At 42.6% G+C, this 24,125-nt stretch overlaps 1 protein-coding gene across 40 annotated transcripts in view; it reads right to left on the bottom strand.

Annotated features, from left to right (window-relative positions):
* Positions 1-24,125, bottom strand: part of CACNA1C (calcium voltage-gated channel subunit alpha1 C) — a 746,135-nt gene that overhangs the window by 29,734 nt on the left and 692,276 nt on the right. For all 40 annotated transcript variants that reach the window (XM_077871648.1, XM_077871650.1, XM_077871649.1 and 37 more), the window contains 7 exons: positions 22,200-22,328; positions 19,827-19,892; positions 17,960-18,051; positions 8,876-9,041; positions 8,174-8,301; positions 7,479-7,575; positions 5,479-5,581 (listed from right to left, as the gene is read on the bottom strand). In XM_077871648.1, coding sequence (XP_077727774.1) covers positions 5,479-5,581; positions 7,479-7,575; positions 8,174-8,301; positions 8,876-9,041; positions 17,960-18,051; positions 19,827-19,892; positions 22,200-22,328 — 781 coding nt within the window. The remainder of the gene's footprint in view (positions 1-5,478; positions 5,582-7,478; positions 7,576-8,173; positions 8,302-8,875; positions 9,042-17,959; positions 18,052-19,826; positions 19,893-22,199; positions 22,329-24,125) is intronic.

Genomic DNA, 24,125 nt, shown 5'->3' with positions numbered 1-24,125 from the left:
CCAATTTGGATGCCTTTTATTTCTTTTTGTTGTCTGATTGATGAAGCTAGGATTTCCTGTACCATGTTGAACAACAATAGTGAGAGTGGACATCCCTGATGTGTTCCTGACCTTAGGAAAAAAGATCTAAGTTTTCCTCTTTGAGAATATTTGCTGTGGGTTTTTAATATATGGCTTTTATGATATTGAGGTATGTTCCCTCTATCCCTACACTACAGAATTTTTATCAAGAAAGGATGCTGTATTTTGTCAAATGCTTTTTCTGAATCTATTCAAAAGATCATATGGTTCTTGTCCTTCCTTTTATTTTATTTTATTTTTTTCCTTCCTTTTATTAATGCGTTGTGTCACATTGACTGATTTGTGGATGTTGAACTACTTTTGCAGCCCAGGAATACATCTCTCTTGGTTATGGTGAGTAATCCTTTTAATGTACTGTTAGATACTATTAGCTAGGATCTTCGTGAGAATTTTTGCATCCATGTTCATCAGGGACATTGGTTTGTAATTTTTTTTTTTTTTGGTGGGGGCTTTGTCTGATTTTGGGATCAAGGTAATGCTGGCCTCATAGAATGAGTTTGGAAATTGTCCTTCCATTTCTATTTTTTTTTGAAACGGCTTCAGAATAATAGGTATTAGTTCTTTTTAAAATGGTTTTTAGAATTCTGCTGAGAAGCCATCTGGCCCTGGACTTTTGTTTGTTTGGGAGGTTTCTGATTACTGATTTAATTTCTTTGCTGGTTATGGGCTTGTTGAGGTTTTCTATTTCTTCCTGTTTCAGTTTTGGTAGTTTTTATGTTTCTAGGAATACATCTACTTCTTCCAGATTCCCTAATTTGTTGGCATATAATTGCTCATAATATTATTTTATAATTGTTTGTATTTCTTAAGTGTTGGTTGTGATCTCTCCTCTTTCATTTATGTTTTTATTTGGGTCCTTTCTCTCTCTTTTTTAAAAAAAATAAGTCTTGCTAGGATTTATCAATTTTCTTAATTTCTAGTTTTGTTGATATGTTCTATAGTTTTTCAAAATCTCTATATCATTGATTTCTGCCGTAATCTTTATTATTTATCTTCTTTTGCTGGATTTAGGCTTTGTTTGCTGTTCTTTTCCAGCTCCTTTTGGTGTAAGGTTAGGTTGTGTATTTGAGACCTTTCCTGTTTCTTGAGAAAGGCTTGTATTGCTGTATACTTCCCTCTTAGGACTCCCTTTGCTGCATCCCAAAGCTTCTGAATTGTTGTGTTTTCATTTTCATTTGTTTCCATGTATTTTTAAAAAAAAATTTTCCTTTAATTTCTTGGTTGACTCATTCGTTCTTTATTTATTTATTTATTTTTTAATTTATTTTTTTATTGGTGTTCAATTTACTAACATACAGAATAACACCCAGTGCCCATCACCCATTCACTCCCACCCCCCGCCCTCCTCCCCTTCTACCACCCCTAGTTCGTTTCCCAGAGTTAGCAGTCTTTACGTTCTGTCTCCCTTTCTGATATTTCCCACACATTTCTCCTCCCTTCCCTTATTTTCCCTTTCACTATTATTTATATTCCCCAAATGAATGAGAACATATAATGTTTGTCCTTCTCTGATTGACTTACTTCACTCAGCATAATACCCTCCAGTTCCATCCACGTTGAAGCAAATGGTGGGTATTTGTCATTTCTAATAGCTGAGTAATATTCCATTGTATACATAAACCACATCTTCTTTCATTCGTTCTTTAGTAGGATGCTCTTTAACCTCCATGTATTTGTCTTCTCTCCAAATTTTTTAAAAAGATTTTATTTATTTATTTATGAGAGACAGAGATAGAGAGAGAGAGAGGCAGAGACACAGGAAGAGGGAGAAGCAGGCTCCTTGCAGGGAGCGCAACGTGGGACTCAATTCCAGGTCCCCAGGACCACGCCCTGGGCCAAAGGCAGTGCTAAACGACTGAGCCACCCGGGCTGCCCCCTTCCAATTTTTTTCTTGTGATTGAGTTCAAATTTTAAAGCATCATGGTCTGAAAATATACATGGTATAATCTCAGTCTTTTGGTACCAGTTAAGACCTGATTTGTGACCCAGTATGTGATCTCTTCTGAAGAATGTTCCATGTGCACTCAAGAAGAATGTGAGTACTTTGCTTTAGTGTGAAATATTCTGAATATATATACGAAGTCCACCTGGTCCAGTGTGTCATTCAAAGCCCTTGATTCTTTGTTGATCTGCTTAGATTATCTATCCATTGCTGTGAGTATGGTGTTAAAGTCCCTTACTATTATTGTATTATTATCAATGTGTTTCTTTAATTTTGTTATTAATTGATTTATATAATTGCTCCCAAGTTAGGAGCATAAATATTTACCATTCTTAGTTTTTTTTTTTTTTTTTTTTTTTGTTAGAGAGATCCTTTTATTACAGTAGAGTGTCCTTCTTCATCTCTTATTACAGTCTTTGGTTTAAAATCTAGTTTGTCTGATATAAAGATTGCTACTCTAGTTTTCTTTTGATGTCTATTAGCATGATAAATGGTTCTCCACCCTCTCACTTTCAATCTGGAGGTGTCTTTGAGTCTAGAATGAGTCACTTATAGATAGCATATTGATAGGTCTTGTTTCTTTTTTTTTTCAATCTAATCTGATGCCCTGTATCTTTTGATTGGAGCATTTAGTCCATTTACACTCAGAGTAAGTACTGAAAGATCTGAGTTTTAGTACCATTTACCTGTAAAGTTGTTGTTTCTGTAGATTGTCTCTGTTCCTTTCTGGTCTTTGTTACTTTTGGGCTCTCTATTCATTCAGAGGATCCCTTTCAATATTTCTTGCAGGGCTGGTTTAGTATTCACTAATACTAAATGCTTCAGCTTTTGTTTGTCCTAGAAACTCTTGATCTCTCCTTCTATTCTGAATGATAGCCTTGCTGAATAAACTATTATTTGTTGCATTTTTTCCCCATTTAGCACAATGAATATATCATACCAGTCCTTTCTGGCTTGCCAGGTCTCTGTGGACAGGTCTGCTGCCAACCTTATGTTTCTACTCTTGTAGGTTAAGAACCTTCTGTCCTGAGCTGCTTTCAAGACTTTCTCTTTATCTCTTAAGTTTGCAAGCTTCATTATTTATTATATGTCGAGGTGTTGATCTATTTTTATTGATTTTGAGGGGGGTTTTCTGTGCCTCCTGGACTCATGCTTGTTTCTTTCCCCAGATTAGGGAAGTTAAAATTATTCTCATTTTTAAAAATTCTTTTTTCTTTTTGGGGTTCTGACTGAGTGATTTCCACTGTTCTGTCTTCCAGATTGCTGATCCATTCTTCTGTATCATATAATCTGCTGTTGATTCCTAGTGTATTTTTCAATTCAATTATTGTATTCTTCAGCTCTGTAATTCCTGTTTGGTACTTTCTTATATTTTCTAACTTTTTGTTGTAGGTCTTACTGTGTTCCTCCATTCTTCTCCTGAGTTTGGTGAGCATCTTCATGACCATTACTTTGAACTCTACTTTGCCTGGTAAGTGACCTATCTCTATTTTGTCAGGGTTTTTTCCCCCTGGGGTTTTATCTTGTTCTTTCATTTAGAACCTATTCTTCTGTATCCTCATTTTGTTTGACTTTCAAGGTTAGTCTCTACAACTTAGGTGGAATAGTCATCTCTCTCAATCTTAAGGGGTAGCCTTATGTAGGAATGTCCCCTGTGTACATTGCATATGCCTGGAAGTTTTGGCTGGCTGGCTGGCTGGCTGGAGCTGAAGCCAGCATGGTGTGGGGGAGTCCAGGGGTACACTATACCTGGACAACCCTGATGGGGTTGGCTGGAGCTGGAGCAGGCACTGGCTAGAAGTTCTGGGGGTGCACTGAGACCAGAAGCCACGTTGGTGGGGTGGTTGGAGCTGGGCGGGCATGGATGGAGAGCTATCTGGGGGTTAGCTGGTATGGGCCAAGGGCCTGGGGCTCGCTGGAGTAACCCTGGCAGGCCAACCAGAGTGCCTGGGCCCTGCTCCCATCTGCACTATCAAGGTGGAAGGGAATGTAAACAATGGTGCTTATTGGGACCTTCAACCTGGAGAGAGTTCCAGTAGTTCCCCTTCCCTTGCCATTTAGTGGATGTGAGTGGATTTCATTCATTTATAGTCTTATTGCCCTTTAAGCCACTATTTTTCTAGTGTCCCAGGGTGGGTGAGTCTGGGTTTATGGCCAGTGCTATCTTTTCTCACTGCAAATTATCACACTGGTTCGGGGTGTGAGAGGGGTGTTTTCCCATGGTTACCATGTTTTCATCTTTCCTGCTATTCCTCTGTGTGGTCCCTCTAATCTTTGTTGTATAGAAGTTGTTCAATCAGCTCTCAGTTCTTCAGGATGAATTGCTCCATATGTGGGTGTAGATTTGGTGTGTTCTTGGGAGGAGGTGAGTTCAGAGTCTTCCTATGCCAGCGTCTTGGACTGTCTCCTTCGGCTTTTGTTTCTCCTTAGTTCAGCAACGTAACTTGAACTATTTTTAGTTTTTTTAAAGATTAGCTCATTTTTAAAAACATGTATCTTGCTGGCCTGGTTCTTGTTTTCCTTCATTTTAGATGTTTCTGTTATTTTCTGGAAGGATTTAACTGAGAAAAGGCACTTACTTCTCTGATGGATTATTTACTGATTTTTCCACACATCGGTATCTTTCTTATTTTACAAACAAAGAAGCTGAAGTAAAGAGAGAATAAATGACTTATCACATTTTAAACAAGCTTCAACAGCTGAATCTGAGGCAGGTGGTCTTTTGACCACACTCTACAAAACACTGTAATAAGCTAGAAGCTCTTGGAGAACAATCATATCTTCTTAGGTACATTCTTTATACCTTTTTCCACAGAGTGGTTCAGAAATAATTATCTGTTATAGGATAGCAGATTATCCCAGTCAAGGCTGCTGCTAGCCCATAGGGTATCTTTGTGCAAAGCAGAAGTCATCCTTTCAGGTAAACACAGCCTTGAGGGAGCATGGCACAAATGAAATTTTAAACCCACACCTGTTGGCTGGCCGAACACCTTGATGCAGACACAGCCTGTACAATAGTATGTGATGACCCTGACCATCGTCACCATTTGCCAATATGACCCCTTTCTGACAGTTAAAACAAAGTTAAGCATTTGAGAGACCCACACAGTCAGTAAAATTCCATTTATATGGGGCTTAGCTCTGCTTTACGTAACATTCATCACTGTTTTAATTCTAAAGCTTTGACTTCAAGATATCACCTCGAATAATTTCTAGACATTAATGGAAGGCTAGAATTAAAAATAAATAAGCTAGAGACCAGAAGGCCATTCAAAGACCAAAGGAAACATGAGTAAGCTAGGCCTTTTCAACATCCCTGGATGTAAAGATTATCACTGAACCACTCCTCTGATCCTACACAGAATGGGAAGATCATGGGAGCACTTTGCAAGCTGTTTGGTTAGTCTTCTTGATTTTCTGAGTGGCTCTCCCAGTGACCCTCAGATGATGCTTACCTTCTGTTTTGATCCTCAGGGCTGTCCGGACCAGGGCAAACAGGGTGGCATTGAACATGACCGTCCCATCACTGTTCAGAGGCATGTTCATGGAGACTAGACGCTGGAGGGGAAGTGGAGGCAAAGCTGGTGATTACAGCAAACAGTTCTCAAAGGACCCACAGAACCACAATGGCAGGAGAATGCTGGGATGGAGCCTTGAAACTTGTGTGCATGTGTCAGAAGCAGGCAGGGGTTTGAGGCATGGGTCACTAAAATGTATTTAAAACATATTCTGGGGAGGATGTCAGCTCTGCCACAAATCTCAGCTCTTCCACACAGAGTGAGGGAGGAATAATATTTGTTCTTATTACATCATTGCTTCCACAAAAGGATGTTTAGCCCACCCAAACCTCTCCTTAGTTCAAATGTCTACTCAGGCATATGGGTGTGCTCTCTACTGGCAACAAAGAACAGCTGCATGCCAGGCACTTGCTGAGAGCCCACCTGCCAGCCAGCATTCATCCAAAGCCCTGATAAGACAGTATCATAAGAATACTGTCATATCACAAGGATAAGACAGTAATGGTAGGTTTGCATGCAGGAGACAGTAATGGCAGGTTTGCATGCAGGATGCAGTGCATCCTCTTTTCTGTATACTGAAAAATATACCTCTGCATCAAGCTGGGCCAAAAGCTTGTTGACTGGTTAGGATTGGATTGCCCTTTTCCATCCTTTCTCACCACCCTAAATTGCTGCCATTGATAGTGCCCTGGTGTGGGACCCTCAATGCACACCAGAGTAATTATGAGAAAGAGCACCATGAAAGTCATTCTGACGTTTGCTCTCAAGATGTGGTCAAAGATGTTACTTATTAGATCACATGGTGTCCTCCTGTTAATCATAGTGCCAAGAGGAGTTATAATTTTCCTGACTGACTGGATCTTCTTGTCTCTCACAGACATTGTGAATTATGGTGCGGTCACTGGGAAGCTGAACATCCAGTTGCTAGCTGTCCAGGCCCATCTGGAGGCCATGATGGATGCACTATCACCTCATGCAGGACACACTTGTCCCTGCTTTTTTTTTCCATTGTGCTTTGACTTTCCATTTGTGCTTTTTCCCCCTCATATCTTCTATAACCTTGGAAATCTTCTAAAATCTTTTTTGGAACAAAGTGGAGATATAAATGAGAAAAAACTGAGTAAAACAAAGCACAATTCAATTTTCCATTTTCCATGAATGGATTATCCACAGTTGAATTTTTGTATCTGTGCTTCTATACAGCTCTCTGACCTCACTTTCCCCAACCCCTTTCAGCTCATTGTTATTCCAACAGGGATTACAGAATGGTGGAAATGGGAATTAAAATAAGAGGGAATAGAGGAGGAATAATACTCTCCAGCAACTGTAGGGCTATCTGGCTGGGATTACTGTGAGGTAAGGGAGGTGCCTGGGCACACAATTTAAGGGAGTGCTCACTCTCAGGATCATGTGAGGACCACACGAGCAAGAGTTGGGTCTAAAGAGTCTAGGATGCTTGTCTTTTACTTTTATGGGGTCATGGACTCGCTTAGAAATCTGATGAACATGACAGATCCTCTCTCTGGTATAATTTGTGAGTGTTTCAGGGATTTTGTACACAGTTTTAGGGCTTTTGAGGTCCCTGAAGCTGAAGCAAGGACTCTTTAATAGCCCTCTGATCCCAGTAAGAGAACTCCTAATCCATCCATCCTTGGCTGGACGTCTTCCAGGATGCCTAGGTGGTACAGACTGATGGGACTGCACATGTGGCTCACTGGGTCAAGAGGCATTCACTTCAGTTTTCCTTTATACAATCTGAGGACTTACTGTTGGAAGGAACCTTAAAATATAATCTGGTTCAAGCTCATTTCTTTAATACATAAGGATTGTCTTCATTCCCTTAAAGGATCAATGGCCTGACCACGGTCACAAGACAAATAGGCTTCTTCCCTCCCTTGTTTTCTCTTTTTCTCCCGTGAACCCAGGTCATCTCTTACTTTGCAAGCCACACGGTGAGGGCACAGCTTCCCAAAACCTAGTGGGGGCTGAATCCGCCGGAGCAGGGTCACTACATCTAGGTGTTTGATTCGACCCCTAAAAGAGAGAGGAGAGGAGAGAAAGATCCATCAGAGGGCCATGGTCTCAGCGAGCAGCCCAGGACGTATGTACCAGGCTCTCCATAGCTGTTGCCCTATTGGTCAAACTCGGTACAGAGTTGCAGAATTGCATGGTAAAACCCCAAAACCAGTATATACATGTTTAGATTTTGATGAGCAATTTTCCACCAGGGCCGTGTTCAAGAAAGGGACTTTGAGTAGTGCAATTAGACTCTCACATATACTTGCTGCTGCAATCTAACCATGTGACCAAGAGGCATTTATTAACTGTTAATCAAATGTGATTGTATCCTTGAATCCGAGGTGAGAATAGAGTTGAGATCTACTTGACTCTAAACATTTTCACTTGAATACTTACTAGGATTTCCCATCCTTCTGTTCAACTGAAAATAGTTACATTCTTGACTTAGCCAAAGATGCTTGGCCTGTTATTGCTGGACCTTGACTCTTGACCCTGGGGTCTGGTGTTGTTCAGTGTTTCTAACTGGTCCACCCAATGCTAACCTGTGTTGAACCTCTTCTATAGGTATGGTCCTCTGGGCTTTGGAAATCAGTGTTTCCCTCTAGGAACTTACTTGGCTTCAGGATCATACTCTGCCCAGATTCTTTTAAATTCATCCAGATGATGGGGACCAAGAATTGACCAGTCCCTTGTCAGGTAGTCAAAGTTATCCATGATGACAGCTACAAAGAGGTTAATGATCTGCAGAGAACAGAGATATGATGAGTTTCTTGCCACCTGAATCCATTTTGCCAGCTGGTGCCATGCATGGTAGAAGCCACATTTCTAAAGACCAGCTATATTCATCATTTAAAACACCAGCCCCTGGAACTTGGGTCTCTTTGGTATGAATCTGACACAGCTCTCCTCAGAATGATGTGGAATGAACCCCACATGTGGGCTGGACAGCTTCCCTCATACTAAACTGCTGGGCAGTTTGTCCCCTAAGGACGGGGGCAGCTTTCTCCACCACTCTTCCTCACACTGCTCATCAAAGTGTCAAAAACATATGGGTTGCCTCTAGGCCTCTACACACATCCCTTTCTGTCCCCTGGGACAATGCCACCATGACAAGAGCCAAGAATGCATAAGAAAGATGCTGGTTGGGCTCACTCTGGCCCAGGGCTTTGTGTCCTTGTCTACTGATTGGACATTGCTACTAACTGAGTCTTTCCAAGTCTGTTTCTCTGACTGCAAGATGCAGAGATAGAGGGTGTAGGCTGCCTTGAACTGCAAACTCATGACATGTGGGCTGTTCAGTCCCACCTCAGCTTACCAGGAAGGCACAGAGCATGTAGAAGCTGATGAAGTAGAAGACTGCGAAGCTGCTGCCACAGGGTGTTTCACCTTCTGTGCTGTTGCTGGGCTCCGACTCGGGGGCACACTTCTTTCCTGGCATGCAGGCCAGCATGATGTCCTGCCATGCCTCCCCTGTGGCACACCTAGGGGAGAGCAGTGAGAGGGTCTACCACCCGTGGGGCCCATCTCATATCTCTGGATCTTTCCCTCACCCCTTGCCCCATCCTCCTTTCCCAGAGGGAACTTCTAAATTGAATTTGGTGTTTATCATTCCCTGAATGCTCTGGTACATTCACTAAATATGAAAATACATGGCATCGTTTTGAATGTTTTAAAACTTTCCATAAATGGTAACAAACTATCTGTTCTGAAAAATCCCTCTGTTTGTAATTCATGTTAAGTTTTGGAGATTTTCCCATTAGCCTCTAGTTCCTCCATCTTAATGGCCAGATAGCAGTATATTCTATGTATATACCATTTTTAAAAACCTGCCATCTTGTTAAAGGTTCCTCTTTTTCTTTTCTCTTTTGCTATTACAAAGAACCCTGCAATCAACATGCAGGTCCATGCCTTGGATATCTGCTTAGAAAGTGGAATTGCCAGGTGAAGCCGACATGTCTTCACTTTCACTTGGTATTGCTGATTCTCCAAGGGTTTGTGCAATTTATGTTCTGGTTGTCACTGTGGGACAAATGCCATTGCTCTGCAGACCTATCAACTTTTTTCCAGTTTTACTGAGGTATATGGTGAATAAAATTGTAAGATATTTAAAGTGTCCATCATGACAATTTGAGTTGTGGAGGGATTCTTCCCACCTAGTTAACAGATCCTCAGACCTTCCTTATCTTAGAGCTGGAAGTGTGTGCCCTTCTACCAACTTCTCCCTATCCCCACTGCATCCAGCTCCTGGCAATTCCTTTTCTACTTTCTGATTCAATGAGTTTAGACTTGTCAACTCTTTGTATTAGTTAATCTTAAAAAATGTTGCTCATATGATGGATGTGAAATTATATTTCATTGCTGTCTTAATTTAGGTTTAAATGATTAATAGGTTAAGAATTTTTATCTTCTGTGAACTGCATTTTCATATTTTTGTCTGTTTGTCTCATGGGTTATTTGTCTTCTTGTTCATTGTGAGTTTTAAAATATATTTTTTCTATTAATACTTTGTGAGTTACATGTGTAGTAAGTACTTTCTTCCAACCTATGGCTTGTCTACAGCCTTATTTACAGTGAAGCTTATTTATTTTGAATGTATATTTTATTTTAAGATTTATCTATTTATTTTAGAGAGAGAGAGAGAGAGTGAGCGAGCTGGGGGAGGGGTAAAGGGAGAGAGAGAATCTCAAGCAGACTTCCCACTGAGTAGGGAGCCCAACAGGGGGCTCCATCCTATGACCCTGAGATCATGACCTGAGCTGAAATCAAGAATTGGACATTTAACTAACTGAGGCATGCAGGTGCCCCTGATTGATCTAACTTTTAAATTTCACTGCTTTTTGCCATCTTGTTTAAAGAAGTCTTTCCTTAGTCTCGGTGATAAAGATATTCTCCTATATGTTCTAAAACTTCTAAGATTTTGTTTTATATAATAACCCATTAATCTGAAATTTGTTTTTGTGTTCAATATAAGGTAGAAATATGCTTTATCTTTTCCTGTTTAGATAACCAATGTTCTTAATACAATTTATTGAATAGTTCATCTTTATCTACTGATTTGGAATATCCCTTCTGACATAAATTATATTTCCATAGATGTGTGAGTCTCATGATAGCCTTTTCATTCTCTTCTGTAGGTTTGTCTATGTTGGTACCAATGGACCACATTGTCTTAATCACTATAGTTCTATATTAAGTCTTGCTCTCTTATAAACAGTGGGTCCTTCTAGCTTATTGTTTTTCAAAATTGTCTTGGCTATTCATTTTCCTTTTTTCTTATACAGATACATTAGAATCAGCTCGTGTTAGATGAATAATCTCACTGTGAGTCTTATTGGAATGGCATAGATTAACTTGGAGAATATGATATTTTTGTAACATTATGTCTCCCAGACATGAACATGGCACATCTCTCCATTTAGTTAGGCCTTATTAATGTCTTTTAAGAAATTTTTATAACTCCCCCATGTATATATTTTTTAGATTATTTCTAGGTATCTTACTTAAACAAAATGTTGCTATTATAAGCAGTACACTCAAGAAGCTATATTTCCTGTAAAGGCATACAATTGACTTTATATATAGAAGTTTGCTGAATTCTCATAGCTCTGCAGTTTCTCTTGTGTAGTTTACATAGGCAATTAATTTTTTAAAAAGGGTTTATTTTCTTTTTCATGTAGTAAAATACACATAACAAAATTTACCATCTTAACTATTTTTAAGTATTTAGTTTAGTGGTATTAAATATATTCACATTGTTGTACAGCCATCACCAGCATCCATATCCATGGTTCTTTTCATCTTGTAAAATTGAAACTCTGCCTATTAACTGATAACTCCCCATTCTCCTCTACCCCTCGGCCCTGGCAACCACCACTCTACTTTATGTATTACAATTTTGACTAAGGACCTCATATAAGTGGAATCACATAGTATTAGTCTTTTGTGATGGGTTTATTTCACTTAGCATAATGTTCTTGAGTTTCAATCATGTTGTAGCATACTGCAGAATTTCCTTCCTTTTTCAAGGCTGAATAATATTTCATTATATGTATATACCACATTCTGCTTATCTATTCATCTGTCAATGGGCACTTGGGTTGCTTCCACATTTTGCCCATTGTGAATAATGCTGTTATGAACAGGAGTATATAAATATTTCTTCTAGATCTTGCATTCAATTGTTTGGGATATATACCCAGAAATGGAATTGATGGGTCGTATGGTAATTTTATTTTTAATTTTTTGAGGAACTATCATACTGTTTTCCACAATGGCTATGCCTTTTCATATCCCACTACCAGGACATAAAGATTCCAATTGCTCCACATCCTTGCCAACACTTGTTGTTTTCTGTTTTATTTTATTTTATTTTATTTTATTTTTTTGATAGTAGTAGCCCTTCTAATGAATATGAGTTTATCTTACTATAGTTTTGATTTACATTTCCCTTATGATTAGTGATGTTGAGCTTCTTTTCATGTGCTCATTGGCCATTCATATATCTTCTTTGGAGAAATGTCTATTCAAGTCTTTTACCCAGTTTTAAAAAAAGATTTATTTATTTATTTGAGAGAGAGAGTGAGAGAGAAAGAGACAGTGGTGGGGAGGGGCAGAGGGAGAGGGAAAGAGAGAATTCTAAGTAGATTCCCTGCTGAGCATGGAGTCTGATTTGGAGCTTGATCCCAAGACTCTGAGATCGGGACCTAAACCAAAACCAAGAACTTAGAAGTTTTTGAGGACTAAAACTTTGACTACCTTTTCAATTTCTATTGTGGTTAATTAAAAAAAATTCTTTTGAAGACAATTTTGTATTTATATTTTCCTCTTTTGTTGTTTTTATTGAAGTTCGATTTGCCAACATATAGTATAACACCCAGTGCTCATCCCATTAAGTGCCCTCCTCAGTGCCCATCACTCAGTTACCCCAATCCCCCACCCACCTCCCCTTCCGCTATCCTTTGTTCATTTCCCAGAGTTAGGAGTCTCTTATGGTTTGTCCCCCTCTCTCATTTTCCCACTAATTTTCTCTCCTTTCCCCTATAATCCCTTTCACTATTTCTTATATTCCCCATATGAGTGAAACCATATGTATATTTTCCTATATAAAGTCATCTACTTCTAGATTCTCACTTATATTGGCATAAATTTGTTCATAATATTTTATCATTTTAAAAATCTCTTCCACATCTGTGATTGTGTTACATTTCTTATTTCTGATGTTGTGTATTTTTTAAAAAATTGGATTTGATGAAAGTTTGTCTATTTATTGGTCTTTTCAAAGACTTAGTTTTAGGGTTTACTGCTAAATATTTTAAAATATTTTATTAATTTCTGCTTGTATTTTAATAAGTGTGTTCTTTCATACTTTGGGGTTATCTTTTTTTTTTTTTTTTTTTTTTACTTTGGGGTTATCTTACTATTCTTTTTCCAGCCATTATTAGTTTGGTTATTATAGATTTTGCAAAATAAATTTTGGCTTTGAAATTTTCTTTGGTATTGATTGGTGCAACATGTAAATTTAAGATGTGCTTCTTTCTTTCTTTTTTTTTTTTTTTAAACTTTTATTTATTTATGATAGGCACACAGTGAGAGAGAGAGAGAGGCAGAGACACAGGCAGAGGGAGAAGCAGGCTCCATGCACCGGGAGCCCGACGTGGGACTCGATCCCGGGTCTCGAGGACTGCGCCCTGGGCCAAAGGCAGGCGCCAAACCGCTGCGCCACCCAGGGATCCCAAGATGTGCTTCTTTCATTCTTTCATTTCTAAGATGTATATCAGTTATGAATTATTTAGAACAGTGACTCAAGCATTTAAGTGTATAGATTTTGGAGGGAGTATTGTTTTTGTGGTTAATTTCTAATTTTTGCAGTACTGAAGTTAGAGAAATTTTAGAATCTATTGAATTCTTCTTTGTGACTTAAATCTTGGCTAATTTTTGTGAATGTTTCTAGGTGTTTAAAAAGGATATATTTTTTTCCACTTATTGAGTACAAATTGACTTAAATTTGTCAATTGTATTTTTAGGTATTCTTTACCTTTTCTTTTATTTTGTTCTACTGGCTCTGTCATTTTTTTACATGTCTCCATTATGTGTTTTCATTTTTTCCTTACCATTATATTAGTCTCACTGATATATTTCCAAACTATATTGTTAGACTCATGTAGTTTTATGATTTTTTTTTTAGTTTTATGATTGTTATATAATCTTGGTAGAATATACCTTTTATCAATATCAAATATCCCTCTTTGTCTTGTTTAATGCCTTTCACCTGGAATTTTATTTCTTCTGATATTGTTATTACTATTCTTATGTTTTTGGAAGCATTGTCAGAGACACAGGCAGAGGGAGAAGCCGGCTCCATGCAGGGAGCCCGACGTGGGCCTCGATGCGGGGTCTCCAGGATCACGCCCTGGGCCGAAGGCGGCGCTAAACCGCTGAGCCACTCAGGCTGCCCTACAGCTAGATTTCTTAAAGCCAACAACATGAGAGTGTCTATCTTTTAATAGAGAAATTGAGCTTTCAGTGATTAATAATCACTAAAATCACTTTGGAATAATCACTTTGTTTTTATTCCTGCCATCTTGTTTTATTTTCTAATTTTCTTTTTCTCCCTCATCCTTCTCCCTTCCTTCTTTTGTCTTTCCTTCTTTTTGCAGAATTACTAAGGTTTTCCTTGTTGATTTTTTTTTTTTAGTCTAGTGATTTGGAATGTAATTTAATTTCTGTTTCTCTAATGGCTGGCCTTCAAATATTGAACATATCTACACACTTTCTGTTTGCTGTGTATGGACTTGAACGATATCTGTTTCCTTTCCACAAATAAGAGAAGAATGTCAGCACACTTTCATGTTTTTCATTCTTCCACTATCTCATTCTTCCTATCTTGTTGAGATAATATGAGATTTCACTTTCAAATTGCTATCAAGGTTTTGGACATTTTCCCTTAATAGTTACTTTTTTTTTTTAAGATTTTATTTATTTATTCATGAGAGACACAGAGAGAGGCAGAGACACAGGCAGAGGGAGAAGCAGGCTCCCGTGGGGCAGCCTGTTGTGGGACTTGATCCCAGGATCCTGGGATCATGACCCGAGCCAAAGGCAGACGCTCAACCACTGAGCTAGCCAGGTACCCCAACATTTACTATTTTTTTGTTAAAACATTTATTTAAAAAGTTTTCAACCATATACAAATGTAGAAAGTACAAAGATACCCTACGTACCCATTACTCAATCTTAACAACCATAGATATTTTGCTGTGTATTTCATTTATCTCTCTGACAACTCCCCTCTCCCCTTTTGGCTGGGGCATTTTATTTTATTTTAGTTTGGTTTAATTTAGCTTAGTTCTTTTGCTCTCTCACCTTTTAGAAAACTTGAAAGAGGAAGGGTGCCAGTGTGGGGGGTCCCTGCTCAGTGGGGAGTTTGCTTCTCTATTTCTCCCTCTCCCTCTGCCCCTCTCCCTGCACACACGCACTCTCCCTCTCTTTCTCTAAAATGAATAAATAAGTCTTTAAAAAAATTGAGAATTGACATACAATTATACATTAGCTTCAGGTGTACAATATAGTGATTCAACAAATCTATATATTATGCTCTGCTTACCGTGAGTAGAGCACCATCTGTCACCATACAACACTATTACAGTACCACTGACTATATTCCCTATTCTGTACCTTTTATCTCCATGATGGAATACTTTAAAGCAAATCCTGCACCTCATGTAATATCATTATATCAACCCTAAATACGCATCTCAAAAATAAAACAATACATTTTATATAACCACAATGTAATTATACTTAAAAATCAACAAAAATTTTTAATAACTAATACCTGTCTTAACAGTTATTTAGACTTAATGTAAGGTTCACAATTTCTTTGCTCATAACTCATAACTATAAGCTTTATGGCTTCTTTACTAATATGATTATTCTGAGATTAATTTCTCATTCTGTGGAAATGCATTCTTGTGTAGTTGTTTCAGATGTTTATGTGAGGGAGTAAACTTTCTGGATTCTTACACTTTTGGAATCAATTTTGCTTTGTTACTTGAATGCCAATTAGGTTGTACTACAGGTCAAAAAATAGTTTCTTCATAATACTGCATACATGATTTGTATTCTAGTATGTACTTTTGCTAGTGAGAAATCTAATGAAAATTGGCATTTTTGAAAATAATTCTCTTTTTTCTCTTTGGACACTTGTAGGCTATTTTCTTTATTTTTGGTATTCTAAAACTTCCTTATACTATGTCTGATTAAGGGGCTTTTTGATAACCTATTCTGCACTTAGTAGGCCATTTCAACCTGAAAGCTCATATTTTTATTTGAATTTTTTGATCATTCCTTCATTTCATTCTCTACATTTGTTCTGTTGTTTTTACCTAAACTTGTATTAGAAAGATGGGATTTTCAGTTCTATCCCCCATGCACTAATTTTTATTTTATATTTTCAATCTTCTTGTCCTTTTGGTTGTGTACTAGACAACCCTAGGTTTGATCCTTCAGCTCATTATTTCATTCTTCAGCTGTGCTCATTTTCTGAATATTTCAACAATGATGTTCTTCTGAGTTCTCTCTTTCATTTGTTCTAATTAATGGCTTCTCCTCCTCCCTTTTAATTTAATAGATGTGGTATGCTCTGAAATCTCTTTAAAGATATGAATTATATTTATTTTCAAATCTTTTGACTTTATATATTCTTTTTCTTCCTCATGTATTCATCCATCTGCTAATAGAGCATAGTGCCTTTCTGTATTGGTATTCATTTTCCCTGAATTACTTTGGGATTGTTATTAACCATTCTTTGGACTGAGAACCCAATTCACATCTCTGTGGCTCAAGTTCTCATTACAGATCTTCTCTGCGCATCATGGAATAAAGAGAACGTGTGCTGCCACATGAGGTAGGCAGGGAGCATCTCTTTGAGGGTGAGGTTCCTTGGGGGGGACCTACTCTCCTTCTCAGGCCCCAAAGCCCAGAGGTGTGATGTCAAGTGCTGCTGCTTTCAGCTTGTGAGCATTAGCAACTGTTTTCCAAAGACAGATCCTTGAGGAGCCAGCCTCGTGATGACTCCAGGTCTCTCCTTAGCCTTTTACCTATTGATCCTGGAACTGCTCTCACTTCTTCTATAGACCATGCATTGTTAGAGATATGTTTTCCTCAGATCTTGTTCCTTTGTCTATTGAATCCCATCTGATTTCTTCCATTTACAATTTCCTCAACATTCCTGGTTCACTAATAGTACTATTTCATGTTTTTTTTCCTTCTTAGTACTGTTATGGGTTTATTTTTTAAAGAAATACCTTCTGTCGTCACAGACTTTAGGAAAGGAGGGGAGGTAGAGCCATGTGCTCAGTCTTATACCTGCATTCAGCTCCAATACTTAAATATGGCACAGGCTTAAGTGTTTTTAAATTGGGACTTAACAATGGCCTTTGTATTCTTAAAGTCTACAATTTGCGGGAGGTGGTAATATCTAACGATATTTGAAGGGCTGTCATTTTGATTTAATACATTTTGAGCAATAATGAGAATTGAGCTTGGGTGTGGGGAAAGGATCCTATAGAACTTGGTGAAGGTGGAGTTATCTAATAGAGTGGATCTCTGGATCTTCTGGAAAGGGACCCCAGGGAGTGGTAGAAAGTTCACTGCCTCTCCCATGGCCAAAAATATGTAAAGTACATGAGCTGAAATGGACTTTAGAAGCCATCTGGTTCAGGGATGGTATAAAAAGTTCTCATCTACCAGCCCTGGCCTAGATGGTCTAGATGGTCTCATCTACCAGCCCAGGCTGTGAGGCACAGGAAAGTGAGAAGGAGGGCAGAGCAAGGGGGCATTAGGAGTCGGATAAGGAAGAAGCAGGCTGTAGCATGGATTCACTCACTCAGAATCAGGCTGAGAAACATTCTTTTCCCCTGCTAGGCCTGAGGTAGTGGCCTTCCAAGAAGGGTGAAGGCTCATGGCTGGCTTAGCTGGGGAGACTAAGTACATGAAGACATAATAACCTAATAAAGCAAATGGCATTGACAATGGCAACTGCACTTGTTTGCAAGGGAACCAAGACTTAGAGAAGTTATATGTCTTACACAAAGAGAATGTGTCACAGGCTTGGATTTGAGCCTGTTTGGCTTCTAAACCAGGGTGCTTTCAGTATTTGACTTGTGATCCTCTAGTATTTTTGGGTGGTTACTGGCAGGTGTGTCTGTGACCAGTGGGCTGCTCACTGGAAAGTATTATAAATAGCAATGGAACAACAGCTTTTTGGTCCAGGGAGGGAAGTCCAGCATCAGTTGTCTCCCTGCGAACTCCTCTGGAAGAGTTCCCTTTCATTCTATATCCAGACCATAGGGCTGTGTCATTTAGGTGTGTTTGTATGCATCTGTCCTCAGAGACTCACCTGAAGAGAAGCAGCACAGCTTGGGGGAAGGTCTGGAAGTTGTTGTTCCGGTTGATCTCTGTGGTGTCATTCAGGGCAATCTTCCCAAACACCTGAGCGAGGGGAGTGGAGGGGGTGTCAGTGAATGGTGGATAGAGAGGGTCCTAGTTCCCACTCATCATCTGGTCTCTTTAGGGCTCATGGGTGACTGTGGAATCAGGCCAGCTCATAGCTTAACTGAGTTCCTTGACATAACCTGGCAGTGCCTCGTAGGGGCAGGCACCTGCTGTCCCATCCAGCCTCTGATCTCTATCCTCCATACTGGATAGTGTAAGAAGAAAAGTACCCATAGGCCCTCAGAAGAGGTCCCTATAGGCCACTGGGAGATGGGCTGAGAGCAGGTGGATGCTGCAACCAGCACTGTGCTTCTGTCCAGGGACAGAGGGCTATCTGGTCTCCTCCTTTTTTTGACTGCAGATTCTTGGGAATGTATATTTTTTCTCTTAAAAAAAAAACTCTATTGAGGAATAATTAACAAATATAATTGTATATATTTAAAGTGTGCAGTGTGGTGGTGATTTGCTGTACAATGCTCGTGGAATCATTACCAAGACCAAGATAATTAACACATCCATCACCTCACACAGTTAACATTGGTAGCTTTTTTTATTTTTTATTTTTTTTTGGTATAGTGAGAGTGCCTAAGATCTGCTTGCAGCCACTTTCACCTACACAGCACTGTGTTATCAATTCCTGTCACCATCAGTGACAATTCCTGTCCCTCATAATGCAAGTCTCTGGCCTCTTTTCCTTTGCCACTTCAGTGCAGATGCTCAGTCTTCCAAATCCAGTTCTCGGATTTTGGATCGATCTGGGACTTGGGCAAATTTAATCCATCCCTGAAATTAGTGGGTCCCTTATTTCCTAGCCTTTTGAAGCTATGCCACCTTTTAGAAGCTGCCACCTTTGGTGAGATGGCAAGGTAGCTCTTCTCATCTCGAAAGATGTTGGCCCAGGAACCCGAGGTCTTTTTGCAAAGAATAAGCAGGGGCCTCTTTCTTAGAGAGCTGCTGAGGAAAAGCTCCTGGCTAGTGTGGGTGCTGCGCTATGGCACTCTCTGGAGCCCCGAGGAGATGCTGGCTGGAGAGCGCTGCAAGGTTTGAGGTAGGAGAAAGTGCAGTGGGCACCTGTGAGGCGCGGCCCCTGAAACTGCTACATGTTTGATGGGGAGAGCTTGCCTACCTCCCTCCTTCCCTCTTTCTCTCCTCCTTCCTTCTTTCTCTCTCCCCTCCCTCCCTCTCTGTCATTAGCTTCTCCCTAATGGTGCTGGGTTGGGGGTAGTTCTCAGACTGTCAGACCTGGGCAAGGGGAAGCGTGCTGTCTGACACACCCTTCGTGTTGTTTTCTGGAAGGTGCTCTCTCTCCTGAGGCCCATGGTGTTAATCTGGGAGTGTTTTTCCCTATGATCAGCAGAGACCAGGCCTGGGGCAAAGAGGAGAGAAGTTGCGTATAGCACTTGGCCGTTCACCCTGCCTAAGGACACCCTTTGAAGGGATGTTCTTTTTTGTCTTTTTTTAAGATTTGTTTATTCACGAGAGACACACAGAGAGACACAGAGAGACAGAGACACGGGCAGAGGAAGAAGCAGCTCCTCGCAGGAGCCTGATGTGGGACTCAATCTCAGGACTCTGGGATCACGCCCTGGGTCAAAGGCAGACACTCAACCGCTAAGCCACCCAGGCACCCCCGAAGGGATGTTCTATTTCCTGTGAGCTTCTTGGCCTTGGAAGTGGAAGCAGAGCGGGGGACAGTCAGGTGTCCGGGAACGTGGGGCTGGGAGGTGCGAAGGGAAAGTAGAGGCAGAAGAGCAGCGGGCCAGCTGTCCTACCTGCATCCCAATCACCGCATAGATGAAGAACAACATCACTATCAGAAGAGCCACGTAAGGCAGGGCCTGGAAGGAAGCACAGGAGACAGGGTATGAGGCCGGCAAGGGGTGGCGGCCAGAACCCTTCCTGGGGGGCGCTGCAGCCTGGCTTTAGGAGGAGGCATTTCCAAGAGCTCCACAGAAGTTCTGGTCACCAGGAGGAAGCCAGCCTGAACCACAGCACTGACCTCTCATTTTCCTGTGGTTTTAATTACCTAAGAAGCAGTGTGGTGTACTGAGAAAAGCAGGCTGCAGAGGAAGGAGTATATAGAGTAGGGTACTGCTTTGGTAAAAACAACCAAGGATGAGCAAATGTCCTCCAACTAGACATGCGTCTTTGTGCAGCTAGGAGAGACCCGTGGAGGATACACTCCAAGGTTTCCTGAGGAGGCATGGGGTGGAGGCAGGTTACACCCTTCCTTTACTCAGCTTGATGATATTCTGCTAGTTGTAATAAAAATAATTACTAAGGAAAAACTTAAGTGAAGGAAGGATCATGGACTCAAACCCTATTTCTGACACTTTAGTCATGGGAGCTTGGTCATATTACTTAACCTCTCTGAGCCTCAATTTCCTTTTCTGAAAAATGAGAAGAAGATTAATTACCTCTTAGCGGTTCTGTGGAGTTTAAATGACTCAAGGCTCACACAAAATGCGTAGTGTGATGCCTTCCACATAGTTGGGTCCCCTATATTTTATTCACTCCACATATTCTCTGCCTTTCATTTTAGAGAACTAAATTTTCCAGAGTCCCTGCTGCTTCTCCTGGGGAGCAGCCTTCTGGGGCTCAGGGCCTGTTCTGGAATCAGCGAAGCCGCATGATGGAGCCTAGGCGACGCCTCACCAGTGTCCACACACCGCTAGATGGCACTGCGCGATCACACGATGCCTCTTCTGTTGGGCTTGGGCTTCTGCTCCTCACAGCTACAGGCTCTGCTGCCTTTTCCTAGCCTGGGCAAATGTGTGTGGGGTTGGGGGAGGGGGGAGGAGTATGCTGACAGCCTGTAGGGTCATCACAGGTGCAGGACCCCAGGGGTGCACCCATGGACAGGGTCAGCCCCCACTCTTGCTCTCACCGGAATCCTCAGATCCCCTGGGATTGGGCAGGGCATGGCACCCACCGATGGGGAAGGGTGGGGTGGGAGGGGGCTGGCAGGGAGGGCAGCTGCAGCTCATCGTGAAGTGGGGAGCCAGCCTGGGCCTGGTGCGCAGAGGACTGGGTCTGAGGAGTGCAGCTAGGCTGGTCCCGTCAAGGGCCTCGGGTGTTGAGTTCCAGGGCAGGCAGTGGCCTGGAAGAGGGTTTATGCCTTTGGGACAGAATTCCAAAGCCAGGCAGGTACCTGTCTGCAGAGCACTTCTGGGGCTGTACCTTCAGTTCTGGGCACATTTGGATCAGGGCCCCACTCTTAGCCTGTCCCCGGGTCCAGACTGGCCAGAGCAGGGGACATGGAAGGAAGCCTGAGATAGGTGCTTCCGAGGGCAGAGAGAAGCCGCCTTCAGCATTGGGCTGAGGGAAGCATGGAGTACATGCAGGGGTCCCTACACTTCTTATCTTCAAGGAATTCGAGTGACCTCACAGAATTTGCTTCTCTTTAACTTCAAACTTACATAACACTCCTCAGAGATGGCCAGGGGCGATCATTATTCTGCTTTCACAGATGGAAAATAATGGCTGAGAAAAAAGAATTAATCCTATAGTTAGGCAACCCTGAGCCCCTGTGAGGAGACCATCTCTCCTTGAGTGGAGCGACAGCAGGGTTCTGGAGAGTCTGGCTAAGTATCAAACAGGTATGGACAGCAGATATTGCAGAAATGCCTACTGGGAGGAAGGTGATGGCCAGATCCTGAAAATGCCAAAAGTGGGAGGGCCACTGAGGTTATCAGATCATCCGGGACCCATGTTTTTCCAATTTTTTTTCCACCACAAAACCTCTTTGTGCAGTCATTTCTTACAGAAAAATACAGAGACAAGAGAACAGAAGGGCTTCAGGCTCCCCCTTAGCTCCCAGCCTTCTCTACCCTGACTTTGAGGGAATCTGGGGCTCCAAGAGCATGCTTTTGAAAACCACAAATTGAGTCCAAGGGCCTCATTACAGGCAAGAGGGAAGCTGAGGCAGAGAGTGAGGCTGGGGTCACACAGCTGCCAAGTAGCAAAGTAAGCCTGGCACTTGGCATTCGTACTCAGCACCCAACTCATAGCGCCACTCCTTCTTTCCCTCCTGTCCAGGGATGCAAGGTGGAACTGTGGGGAGCCTCTCGGGGAGCCCCGCCTCCACCTCCTGGGAGCTCAGGAAGCTTTTCTCCTTGCAGCCTGCTGACGGTGGAGGTGGCTACCTGGAAGGATTTGATGAAGGTCCACAGCAGGGTCCGGATGCCCTCCCCTCGGCTCAGCAGCTTGACCAGGCGCATGACCCGGAAGAGGCGGAAGAAGGTGATGGAGATGCGGGAGTTCTCCTCTGCATTCTGGAATCCATCGGCAATAGGAGGTGGTAGTTAACACAGCAACAGAGGGGGCGGGGTGAGAATGAGGTGGGCCCTGCTCTGAGCAACACAGCCCTTGGCTGGGGGGGAGGTAGGGTAGGGTAGGGCCAGCTGCACTAGATTCTCTCCCCTGGGCCACATGGAAGGCCAGATGCTCACCTCTTCCAGGTAGACAACCCAGGTCTGAGGTCTCTGCAGAGCCAAGCTGTGCCCGGGCCCCTGAGCCCATAGCCCTGTTTATCTGTTCTCCTGTTTCCCGCTTCAGTCCTAATTCTTAACCCTCTGAGTGGAGCAACAGAAGATTCCAAAAGGAATTTCCATATGCTTTGAAGTCTTCAGGTGGAGAGCTAGCTGCCTTGGGTGCACCCTGCCTTAGCTGCATGCTGAGGAAGCAGCCCCAGCCTCGCTTGTGCCTGGCTTGGATGGGTGACATGCATCCTGAGTGGGATCTGGCTTTCTGCAAGGTGGTTGGGCGGGTCGTGGCCTCCATTCCAGCCCTATGTATGACTGCACTGGGGGTCCTGATGGGCAGGGTGGGCTAACAGCAAATAGGGTTGGAATGGGCTGCCCATGGCTGAGATCTTGTGCCCTGGCAGCTCAGAGCTCTAGAACTCCTGCTGTGTGTCACCTCTTCCCACATGGGTACAGGGAGGGTGGGAACAGGGGTGTTGCTGACCTCGGAGAGTGTCTGTTTGCAGCCCTTGCCTCACCTCAGACTCTGAAGCTGTTCCCCCTCTACCGGGAGGCCCCAGTCCTCTCCAGGCTGCAGGCGACCCTAGAAGGGGTGTGGGGCACAGGCAGGGTGAGGTGGGGAACGGTCACTCTAAGGGAGCCCTAGGTAAGTCTGGGCCCTGGCATGAGAGGACTGAGGGATTCTGCTTAGAGCAGATCATCTCCTCAGGGGAGTGCCGGAGTGCAGAGGCAAAGGGAAGGTGAAGAACTGAGTCCAAGCTGAGGCAGGGGAGGAAGGTATCTGTGTGAGGGCTGCTGGGGTCTGCTGGCTGAGGGCCCTCCTCGGCCTGTTGGGCCTGCAGGGGCCTGGGGCCGGGGCACGTGCCTGGCCAGGGCTCAGGGGCAGGACAGGCTGCCCTGTCACCCTCTGCCTCCAGACCTGAGAACAACCCACACTGACCCTCTGACCCTCCTCTTGCCCATGCCCGCCAGAGGGCCCGTGGTGGTAGCCTCCTGGGAGCCACCTTCATGTCCCCCAGAGCTAGTGCAGCTCACCCAGCCCTGTGGACACCAGGAGAGAACGGACCATTGGGCTTCCTGTTACCATTCCCGGGGTGTGCGTCCTCAAGGGAGGAGTCTCCAGGTCATTGGCTGGGGGGGAGGCCCTCCCCACTGCTTGATTCTTTGCTTTCTTTTTAATCACTTCCAGGCCAAGATCCTCCCTGACAACTTCCAGCCCTTGGTAGCACCCTTGAAAATCCTGCTAGCGCTAATGCCCTTGAGGGCCCCCATGGGCCCTTTGTTCTAACCCTGTGGCCTGTTGACGGTCACCGGTCACCGACATGGCCAGTGGTTCCCGGGGCCACCCATCTTCCTCCTGTTCAGCATCAGAGACCCATGTGGGCCGCGGAAGCCTTCAGAGGCAGCTGCTCCAAGCCAGCACAGCCTTACTCCCTGGGAGGGCTGCACAGAAACATGCCCGAAGGGTCTCTCCTCTATCTCCCACTCTCCAGACAGGGCAGGAGCCGCAGTATTTCTTCTGTTTTCAAACCAGAGCTGCCTCAGATCCGCACAGGGGGCCTGTTCCCCTCAGGCAGGGCGGCAGGG

Source organism: Canis aureus, chromosome 25 (genome assembly GCF_053574225.1).
Source record: "Canis aureus isolate CA01 chromosome 25, VMU_Caureus_v.1.0, whole genome shotgun sequence".
Classification (NCBI taxonomy): Eukaryota; Metazoa; Chordata; class Mammalia; order Carnivora; family Canidae; genus Canis; species Canis aureus.
Note: the sequence above shows the minus strand (reverse complement) of the source record. Positions and strands in the feature narration are given on the sequence as shown.